Source organism: Macrotis lagotis, chromosome X (genome assembly GCF_037893015.1).
Source record: "Macrotis lagotis isolate mMagLag1 chromosome X, bilby.v1.9.chrom.fasta, whole genome shotgun sequence".
In the NCBI taxonomy this organism is placed as follows: Eukaryota; Metazoa; Chordata; class Mammalia; order Peramelemorphia; family Peramelidae; genus Macrotis; species Macrotis lagotis.
The window spans coordinates 209,722,612-209,734,166 of NC_133666.1; the positions used below are offsets into that span (position 1 = coordinate 209,722,612).

The 11,555-nt window shown below is 39.2% G+C and overlaps 1 protein-coding gene across 2 annotated transcripts in view; it reads right to left on the minus strand.

Moving 5' to 3' along the window:
- Window positions 1-11,527, minus strand: part of WDR36 (WD repeat domain 36) — a 49,778-nt gene extending 38,251 nt beyond the window's left edge. Inside the window, exons 1-4 of one of the 2 annotated variants that reach the window (XM_074207174.1) lie at window positions 11,267-11,527; window positions 9,460-9,487; window positions 2,988-3,088; window positions 790-907 (exon numbers count right to left, since the gene is read on the minus strand). In XM_074207174.1, coding sequence (XP_074063275.1) covers window positions 790-907; window positions 2,988-3,088; window positions 9,460-9,487; window positions 11,267-11,431 — 412 coding nt within the window. In that variant the 5' untranslated portion in view covers window positions 11,432-11,527. The remainder of the gene's footprint in view (window positions 1-789; window positions 908-2,987; window positions 3,089-9,459; window positions 9,488-11,266) is intronic. The other variant, XM_074207173.1, reaches the window with a different exon arrangement.
- Window positions 11,528-11,555: the final 28 nt, after the last annotated feature.

The window sequence follows — 11,555 nt, forward strand, 5'->3', positions numbered from 1 at the left end:
TTTTGCTTTTTAAAATATAGTATTTGTTGTGTGGGATGGCTTTCCCACTCTGTATTTAATATATTACAATACGATATTGAATCAACTGTAGGTGATGAGATCATCAAGTGAAATAGAATAGATAACTATCTTGAACTTTAAAACAAATTACTTTACACAATGACTGTAAACTCATTATTCCAAGAGGAGGTACAATGTGAAATCTTAAAAGTTCTAGGTAAAGCAAGGCAAATTTTAAGAATGATGGACCTATGTGACATTAAGGGAAGTTTAGGGATGTTCTGGTCTCTAAACAACTTTCTGAGCTTGATCTGACTCTTTACTTCCACAAATATCCCTTGGTGCTACTGTCAAATATAAGCTATCAATGGAAATGAATGTAAATTTGAACCAGAACATTTTTGCTGTCGTATAAAAATTATGGCTAAATACTTCACTATAGTATATATAACACTCAGAGTTTATTTCCAAAGTCTCCTATGGTAGAAATCGTTAGTTACATAAATTTAAAAAAAGATTGTCATTACAGAACTATGTAGGGATGAGAAACCAAACATAGTTACCCCACAAATTAAATATAAAATGCAACAATTTACTAAATTCAGAGAATGTCAATAACTGTTATATTCCTATAAAACCAGTAATATACAAAAAAAATCAGAGAAACTATCAAATTAATGATTTCTAGGTGCTACATGGAAATTTAATCAATGTAAAGAAAGGTTAACCACCTAAAGAATTATTTTCTCCCATCCCAAGTTAAATAAAAATTGAATAATTCATTCTTACCTCCTGAATATATATGCCAAATAATGAGAATACTGTCTGTATCAATAGAGATGATATGATCCCCAAAGGGTTGTAGGAGATGAATTTCTGCACTGTGACCCTTGAAAGTGTTTGCTACCTAAAACATTAAAAATTCAAATTGTTACCATTAGCTATACTAATTTTGAAAATGTTAGAAAATATAAAAACCACAATAGTTAAATTTTATATATAAAATTACATTTTTTATAGTAATAACAAATGTCCAGGGAGAGCCTTGCCTTAAAATTCTCTTTGCATGCATCATGTACCACAGAAGTGATCTTGAATTTTCAAAAATTATGTTAATCAATTAAACGATGCAAAGCCAAAATGAATCAGTCTTTGCCTTCAATAAGTTTACAATACAAACCAAACAATATACACATCTACAGATATTTACAAAATAAAGCAATTAGGAAACTATTGCATTATTGCAGGTACATTATTGAATCAGAATGGCAGCTATGTTACTAAAAAGAGAAGGGGATGGATGACATGGAAGAAGAAACAACAAGACTTGGCAACTGACTGGATATGTGAGGTTAGTTAATGTGAGAAGTTGAGAATGGTAACAAAGTTGTAAACTTGAGATATTCAAAGAATGGTGATGCTCTCAACAGAGAATGGGAAATGTGTAAAAAGGTTGGTTTTGGGGGAAAGACAATGAGCTACACTGAGTTTGAGATGCCTACTAGACATCCAGTTCAAAATGTCCAAAAGACAGTTCATGATGAAGGACTGTAGGTTAGGAGAAAGACTAAGACTGATTACATATATATCTGGAAGTAATTAACACAGAGATGATTCTTGTTTACTGATATATAAGCTGATAGGGTCTTCAAAAGACAGAATACATTAAAGTAAGTTCAGGGCAATCTTGGGGGTACACCAACAGGTGAAAGACATTATATGAATGATGATACACTCAGAAGAAATAAATGGTCAGAAGGAAGAAAACCAAGAAAGAAGCAAAGAGCAAATTACTGGACAGATCTTATCAAAGTGAAAATGTTTCAGGTATAAGTCTAGTGACAAACTGGGTGGATCTTACAACAGGGGTTCTTAACAGGGGTCAGTGAATTTGATATAATTCTCTTTTCTTATTACATCATTTTTAAAAAAAAAAAAATTGGGAGCAATTAAGTAATGCAGTGGACAGAGCACCATCCTTGGAGTCAGGAGGATCTAAGATCAAATTCTGTTTTAGACACTTGATACTTACTAGCTCTGTGACCTTGCAAAAACAACAACAAAAAAAAATGATAACTATTTGAATGTAATTAGTTTCCCTCTTAATCCTATACATTTCATTTTATGCATTTAAAAACATTATTTTGAGTAAAGGTCGTCCATAGACTGCCAAAAGGGTCCGAGAAGCAATAAGGTAAAAAAATCCTTTATCATAAAAGAAGCTTGAATGGTAACCAGATTCTGATTTTAGTTCTGCTCTAGAAACACATTAAAATGTGAGAAATTCACAAAAACTTACCAAGGACCTAATTATAGTTGATTTACAACATTAGGTAAACTATAGCTGTTCATAGAAATTATAGACTTTAGTAGGATGATATGACATGTTCATACAGAGAATCATAAACTATATAGACTCTAAGGCATTTGGGTTGGAGAGAAAAGATTCCTTTACAGATATGCCTAGTGGGGCAGTGGATAGAGCACCAGCCCTGGATTAAGAAGGACCTGAGTTCAAATGTGGCCTCAGACACTTAATTATTACCTAAGCTGTGTGACCTTGGGCAAGTCACTTAACCCCACTGCCTTGCAAAAAAAATAAAACAAAATAAAGATATGCCTAGTGTAACAATGAGAACCTTGTCAAAAACACAGTCCAAAATGGATGAAGCATAAAGTTGCCAGGGCAATCAACACTGCCACTTCTTTTTTCTCATTATATCATATTATATAGCTAAGACACTCTTTTCCATGTTAGACAACTAGTGAAGTGAGTAACACAATATTTTGAAATGGGATATGATCTGTCTATGAGGAATGATTATTAATTTAACTTCCTTACAGGTCCACCACAGTGCAAAAATAGCAAGATTTTTGAGAAACTGACAGAAGAAACAAGTTGCATTCATCATTGCATTCATTGTTTTCTTCGTTAAAATTCAGCATTTGAAATAGACAAATTAAAATATTTCCATAAGTGATCAGACCTCTTTGTTTCGGGAAAATGCAGAAAAAACATTCCCATATGCAGCAAAGACCAACCTCCCATCAGCTGCCAAACAAGTGATATCCTGAGGTACAGAATTGCCTAGGAGGGAAGAAGAAAAGAGTTAATTTTTTTTCCCTAGGTGTTAATATAAAATAAGAAAATATTCTAACTAGAATGTTTCACTGGGTATGGGGACAAACACCTACAATCCTTGTTACCTGGGTGGCTGAGACTTTAGTTTTAGGGTCCTGAATTATAACAGAGTTAAAGCTAATTTATTACCTTTACTAAACAAAGGCCCTGACTGCCTGAAGAGGTACGAACTGGTTCAAATTTCCAGGCTATTTAGCCATCAAACTAGGCTGGTAGGATGGTAACTCAATTTCAGTAACAACAACAAAAAGATATGTTTCAGGATTCCCCATAACAGGAGAGTGGGGAGGGAAATGAACAAGAAAATAATGTAAAATAGGGGAAAAAGCAACACACTAACCCTAATGCTTCTCCCATATTAAAAAGGATCTTAGATCGACTATTTATATGAAAGAGTTTTCTAATTTATTTAAACTATAAAAAGCATTTCACATAATTGTCATCACATTGCTTGTCATCTCAATGGGTAAGGAAGGGACTGGAGAGAAAGAGATTTTGGAGTTCAATTTTTTAAAAAAATGAATGCTAAAGTATCAAGAAAGGAAATATAAAAAGCAACCATCAATTTTTAAATGACATTTTTTAAATCTTGCATTTAATTATACTCTTTTCTTATTTTTCTCTTCTTCAGACTAAATATCTTCAAGACTTGCAATTATTCCTCAAATGATATTATTTATAGCATCTTCAACCTCACTGATCTCCTCTGGAAACTGTCACTGTCTTTTAAAATATAGACAGAATATTAAAAATACTCCAAAATGATCACAAAGTATGATGAGGCTCTTCATGACCTTTTGTTGTTGTTATTTTTGTTCCAACCCATGATTTCATCTGGATATGGAGCCCCAGTGAGGAAAATATCAATGCAGATAAGCAATTCCTCTGTACTGACTGGGACACTGAGAGACTTGCATAGGTAACATAGTCAGTATACAGCAAAGACAAGACTTTAATCCAGGTCATACTTACTCTAAGGCAGGTCAGTACAGTAAACTGCTGTTTTGTTTGTTTTTTAGATTTTTCAAGGCAATGGGGTTAAGTGGCTTGCCCAAGGGCACATGGCTAGGTAATTATTAAGTGACTGAAGCCTCATTTGAACTCAGGGACTCCTGACTCCAAGGCCAGTGCTCTATCCACTGCACCACCTAGCCACCCCTAGTAAACTGCTTTTGATTATATTCCTAAACATAAGACTTCTATTAATGAAGAATAAGACAATCCTTTTTTTTTTTAAAGCAGCTATCATACCTCTGGTTCACAGGATTTTAGATTTGAAAATAATCCTAAAGATCATGTAATTCAAGTTCTACAAAAGGTACAACTCTCCCAAGATCACAAGGCTAGTTAACTGGCTGTTAGGATTCCAAACCTAGTGTCATTCCAGCAAAATAAGATACCTCCTGAATAAATTCAGTCAACAGAAATCCCAAATCTTTTGAAAAGAAATTCTTCCATCCTATATTTGTACAATGAATTTTTCAAAACTCGAAATAAAGGGTTTATTTTTATTTCTATTTAGCTGCATCTTCTTGATTTAGCTGAACACATTTCAGACTCTGACTTGTTATGTTAGCTATTATTCCAAGTTTGTGTGTTCTAAAAATCTAATAAACATGACCTTCAAGTTTTTATCTAAACCAATGATTAAAATATTGGCTTCGACATCACTAAGAACATCCCTGTGGGGGTGGAGCCAAGATGATGAGAAGAACAGATCATGTCTTAGGCACTCTCTCATAAAACTCAAAAGCTAAGGACTCTAAATTTTCGAGAGACAGAACCCACAGAGGGACCCAGACAAGCAGTTCTCCTACTCAAGGTAACCTGGAAAAGAGCAGAAAGGCTGGCTCCCCGGGGGTTGGTGGGGGCGGCCTGCCAGAGGGGTGGCCCCCCAGAGCGAAAGAACATCAGCCTCCCAGAGGCAGACCCAGGGCGCTGGGAGCCGTGGCTCACAGCTGCAGGGGAGCTGCACCCCGGGGAGCACCGGGCACAAAGTGGGGGAACAACAGGGGACGTCTGCTAGAGTGAGCACATGAAGCCCAGCCATCAGGGCACACAGAGAGCAGCTTGGACACTGCAGCCAAGTTCCAGGAAACAGAAGCTGGCAGAGCTGGTAAGCAGCAGCCCCCAGGGCATGAGCCCATTGAGCTGAGGGAAGGTAGTGAAGAGAAAGAGAGACTGCAGAGCTCTGTCCTCTGCCCCTGGAACAGGACTCTGTGACTCTGACCACATTCAGATCCTGATCGCAGTCTAGGCCCCCCCCCCCACCTCAGCCCAGTGGCAGAGGGGGGCGCATATGGTCATTCAGAGACCAGAAGGGAGGACAGAGCCTCATACACTGAGACCCTTGTGGGAGTGTCCCAAAAGCTCAGGAAGCACCCCAAAACAGGCTAAGGCTGGGAAAATGAGCAAGCAGAGAAACAAGATGAACATCATTGAGAAATATTTTGCATATGAGCCCAAGAAGGATCAAAACACTCAGTCTGAAGATGAGGAAGCACAAGCTCCTGCATCTAAAAATTCCAAGAAAAACAGAAATTGGGCTCAGGCTATGACAGAGCTCAAAAAAAGGCTTTGAAAATCAAATGAGAGAGTTAGAAGAAAAACTAGGAAAAGAAATGAGAGAGATGCAGGAAAAACATGAAAATCAAGTCAGCAGCCTAGTCAAGGAAATCCAAAAAAAATCTGAAGAAAATAGCATCTTGAAAACTAGCTTAGGTCAAATGGATAAAACAGTTCAAAAAGTTATTGAGGAGAAGAATGCTTTAAAAAGAAAAATTGGCCAGATGGAAAAAGAGATAAGAAAACTCTCTGAGGAAAACAAATCCTTCAGACAAAGAACAGAACTCAGGGAGATTGATGAATTTATGAGAAACCAGGACTCAATACTTTAAAACCAAAAAAATGAAAAATTAGAAGAAAATGTGAAACATCTCATTGAAGAAACAACTGATATGGAAAACAGACTTAGGAAAGATAATTTGAAAATTATTGGAATACCTGAAAGTCATGATCAGGAAAAAGGACTTGACATCATTTTCAAAGAATTACTACAGGAAAATTGCCCTGATATTCTAGAAGCAGAGGGAAAAATAGAAACGGAGAGAATCCAGAGATCCCCCCAAGAAAGAGACCCCAAAAAACTAACCCCTAGAAATATTATAGCCAAGTTCCAGAACTCCCAAGTCAAAGAGAAAATAGTACAAGCAGCCAGAAGGACACAGTTCAAATATCGTGGAGCTGCAGTCAGGATCACACAGGACTTAGGAGCAACTACATTGGAAGCTTGTAGGGCTTGGAATAGAATATACCGGAAGGCAAAAGAGCTTAGAATGCAGCCAAGAATGAACTACCCAGCAAGGCTGAATGTCCTCTTCCAGGGAAAAAGATGGACTTTTAATGAACCAGGGGAATTTCAAATGTTCCTGTTGGAATGGCCAGAGCTGAACAGAAGGTTTGATCTTCAGATACAGGACTCAGGTGAAGCATAGAGATTGGAGGAGAGGGGGGAAATATGAGGGACTTAATGAGGATGAACTGCATGTATTCCTGCATAGAAAAATGACACTGATAATACTCATACGAACCTTTTCAGTTAATAGAGCAGGTAAAGGGAGCTTTTATAGTTGAAGCACAGGAGAAAGCTGAATTTGAAGATAAAATATGGTGTAAAAATGGAGTCAATAGAAAAAAGGGAAATGTAATGGGAGAAAGAAAAAGGAGAGGGGGAATAGGCCAAGATATTTTATAAAGTAAGATTTTTCTTTATTACAATGAGCTATTGCAATGATATGGAAGGGGGGAAGGCAAGGGGAATGAGGGAAATCTTCGCTCCCATCAGAGGTGGCTAGGAGAGGAAACAGCATATATACTCAATGGGGGTATAGGCATCTGGAGTAAGAAGAGGGGGGACAGGGGGGAAAGGGGGTGATGTGAGTGATGGAGAGGATGGACCATGGGGGAAGAGTGGTCAGATGTAATACATTTTTTTTACTTCTTTCAAGGGGCTGGGATTGGAAGGCCTGTCTGGGACCATAGGGTCAGGTGGATGCTGGGCCTAAGGGGTGGTATGGGGGCTCAGGGCCTCTTGGCCCCAGAGCTGGGGATCTGTCTGCTGCGCCACTCAGCTATCCTACAGCAGAGTCAGAGTGAAAGGAGAGAGAAAATATAGTACACGGTAGTGGAGAAATACATAGGAGGGAGTTGCGATCAGCAATGGCAAGGGTGGAAAAATATGGAAGTGACTTTTGTGATGGACTTACCATAAAGAATGTGATCCACCCGCGACAGAGTTGTTGGTGTTGGAACAAAGACTCAAGCACATTTTTTATTATTATTATTTGGGGGTGGGGGGGGTGCAGGCCAGATGGGGCTGGGTGGCCTGCCTTGGGGCCGCATAGCAGGGTGATCATTGGGTGTCTGAGGCTGGATTTGGACCCAGGTGCTCCTGGCTCAAGGGCCAATGCTCTGTCCGCCACCCAGCCACCCCCTATCATCATCATTATTATTATTACTATTTTATTTTATTCTGGGCCTTTTTTTCTTTTGTTTTTTGGTTTTTGCAGGACAGTGGGGTTGGGGTGGCTTGCATGTCACACGGCTGGGTGATTGTTGGGTGTATGGGACCGGATGTGGGCCCGGGTGCTCATGGCTCCAGGGCTGGTGCTCTGTCCATTGCACCACCTGACCATACCTACAATTATTACTGTTATTTTTTAAATTTTTTCTCTCTCCCCTTTATTTTATCGCTCAACTGAGTCTATATTTTTGGGGGGATGAGGTATTTCATTTACTCTTAAACAAGATTATTTTATTAATGTATAAAAACATTATTTGTAAAAAAATGAGAATATTAAATAAAAAAATTTCTTGGAAAAAACAAACAAAACAAATTAAAAAAAAAAAGAACATCCCTGTGGAACTCCAAAGAACTCTGGCTCATAAATCAGAGAAGCCAGGTTCAAATCTAGCTGTACTTCTTCAAACAGAATGAAACTGGTCACATATTTTAACTTTCCTGAAATAGATCATGGTACCACAAAGTCTTCGGCCGCACGGGGAGCCTTCCTTGACCGCGCGGAAGTGAGCGTGACATCGATGTCAGGGCAGCTGGTGAAGGCCTGGAGTGCAGTGGATGATTTTAACAAATCTAATGTCTGATCAAGCTCTAAGCTTACTCCACCTTCATGGTCACTGGCACAAACTGTTCTCATCCATCCATCATACTAGGGGAAATTTTTACATGCTTAGCATAGACATCACTCTAACTCACCAAGTTTGTGAAACACTGGTTACCCTAAACCTGTTATAGTCAATCTGCAGAGGCATCAGCTGCTTGGAGTCACAGGTGAAAGTTGACTGCGGGGGCAGCCTTGTAAGGGGCTTGGCAAGCCCTCACACCAGAGGTGTTGCTAGTTCTCCTTGAACACTCTAAATATCCCAATCTATTCTCTAAATAATCTATATTTACCTAGCTATTTGCATGTTGTTTCCCTCATGAGAATGTAAACTCCTTGCTGTAGAAATTCTTTATGCCCTTTTTTTTAACCTCCAGAACTTAGCACAAGGACTGGTAGGTGGTTATTAGGTAATACATATTTGTTGATTACTATTAACTGAAAGACTGATTCTTTTTTTTTTGTCTAAGATGTTTTTCAAGAACCTCCAGTTCATTTTGAGCTTTAATATTCCTGACACTATCATTACAAATTTGAGATCATCCTTTCCATTAATTCTCATTTATTCCTTTTAAAATTTGAAATCGGGGTGGCTAAGTGGCACAGTGGATAAAGCACCGGCCTTGGAATCAGGAGTACCTGGGTTCAAATCTGGTCTCAGACACTTAGTAATTACCTAGCTGTAATTACCTAGCTGTGTGGCCTTGGCCAAGCCACTTAACCCCATTTGCCGTGGCAAAAAAAAAAAACCCTAAAAAACCTAAAATTTGAAATCACTGGGATGAGCTCCTTTGTAATAAGAGTGATTTTGTCAGATGCTTTCTTTTAGAATGGTATCATTTCTGGTTGTATAACAGAATTCACAGTAGTATAGAAATTTAAAGATTTATAGTGATTTCTAAGGAAATGAGTATCATTATCTTACTGATAAGGAAATTGAGGATCAAGAGTAAAATAACTTGAATACGGGTCCCAAATCCTATCTTATTATACTATATTGCTTCACTTCCAAAACAGCTTCCCAAATTCATTTTCAAAATAATCTCTCATTTCATTATGTAATTCAACAAAACACATATTTTGTACCAGTTAGAAAGTGAACAATGCTAGCAAATTTAGAATGAATTGCATACTCACTTACTGCCACCAGACTAAGCTTCTGGACCTGTGGGGGGGGAAAAGACATTTAATTTTGAATAAGTTTTGGCAAATAAAAAAGTAACTTTAAGAATTAAAGTAAAACTCATTAAATAACAACCTGTGCTGTACTTTGACACAAAATCAATGCAAAGGTTTTTCAGTTTTATTTTGAGGAGTTTTTTGGTGGAGAAGAAAGTATTAGCAGTTGGGAAGGGCTTTGTGTATAAGATGGATTGAGATGTGGTTTTTAAGGAAAATAGGGATTCTAAAAGGCAAACAAAAACCATTGAAGATAGAGCGTTTAAGTAAGAACAGTAAGAAGACAAGTTTGAATGGACTATAATATGCATGAAAGGGAATAAAGTGCAGTAACACTAGAAAAGTAAGATAACAAAGGATTTTAAACACCAAACAGTAAAATTCATACACACACACACACACACACACACACACACACATATATAATCCTAGAGGGATCACTTTAAAGCCAAGGAAAGGACTTGTTAGAGATAACACAAGTAGAAAAAGGTGAAATTTGACACCAATTCTCTGATTCTAAATGTAATCCTATATCATGCAATTTAATTAGAGGGTTGTATTTTATCTAAACTTTGCATTTTCCAAGTACCTAAAAGTACACAGCACAAAGGAGATTAATGTGTTTCCTCATTTTGTTTTCATTTCAAGACTCATCCCTTATTAACTTCATTATATGAAAGATACATAAATACCAGGCAAGAAAACCACAAGTTGTTTTTTTTTTAAGTTCCAACTCTCAATTTTACATTCTTAGGGAGGAAGAGAGGAAAGTAGATGAAAGATAAATATTATTATACAGATAAATATGCTAAGGACGGTACAGAGAGATGGAGAGACAAACTGCATTAAGAAAATTTGATGGAAGAGAAAATCAGCTAAATTCAGGGAAAGCTTCTTGGAGGACCTAACATCTCAATTAAGGCTTATAGATTTTGAAAAGCAGAAATGAAGCATATTGTTAGCATGAGATAAAAGTACTGAATGAAGATCATATATACTGAGTTAGGGAAGAAGTCTGAAACATAGACTTAATTAATGGAATTAAGGTGAAAAGAAATTGGAAATATGTTAAAAATCAGATCACAGAGGACCTCAAAGGTCAGGATAAAGAGCCTAAAGGCAATAGAGGGAGGAACCACTGAAGGTTTCTGAGCAGAGGAGTGACACGAGTCACTCCTGTTCCACGATATTCCAAGGCTAGCTTACTTTGACAGGTGCATTGAATAACAATAAAAAGAGAAAGAGTCGGGAAGCCTAGTTAGGGAAGTATGTAATGACGGTCTGAACCAGGTTAGTGCTTTTGAGTGAAGAGATGCTGCAGCAGGCACAGTAGAAGAAGCTAAAACTGCAAACCAGTTCCTCCTTCCCCTATGTTGAGTTTGAGATGCCTAGGAGGAAACATCACAGGGAAATAAATATTCATCAAGCAGCGCGGGTGATGCCGGGAAATGTGGAGTCCCTGCATCCCTGGTAGCAGAACTGAGGAGGCGAGAAAAGGGAGCAGGGAGAAAGCTGGAATGAGCACACCGGCCAAGGGACGGTGTGACAGGCAGGGCGAGATTCAGGAGAGCCACGGAGCCTCAGCAACCCCTTTCTGGAAGCCGAGCTGCAAACCAGAGTGACTGGGCGACACCGCGGCCCGACGCGTGAGAAACCAGTGAGTCCGGAAGCTCGGGGGGCTGCGACCCCCACAACCCCGGCTGCACATGCGCACACGCGGGTGGAGCGGCAGAAAGCGCGGGGAGATGTGCGTGGGGCTCCTTACGTTATAAGTGTGGAAGCTCTTCCCCACGCAGGTTGTCACGTAGAAGCTGCGGTGCCGACCGTGGTAGCGGACCACGTGCGGGATGTGGGAGCTGAAGAGCCCCAGGGCGCGGAAGCCGGAAAACAGCGCGCTTCTCGAGCAGCGCCCGCCGCCGCCGCCCTCCATCTCTCTTCGGACACGTGGAGCCCGCGATCGCGGCCGCGGCTCCTCCGGATCCTCCTTCCCTTCTCCACACCCGCAGCCGCAGCTTCTCGGGGCAGACCCGCCGGCAGCGCAACCTCAGCGCCGC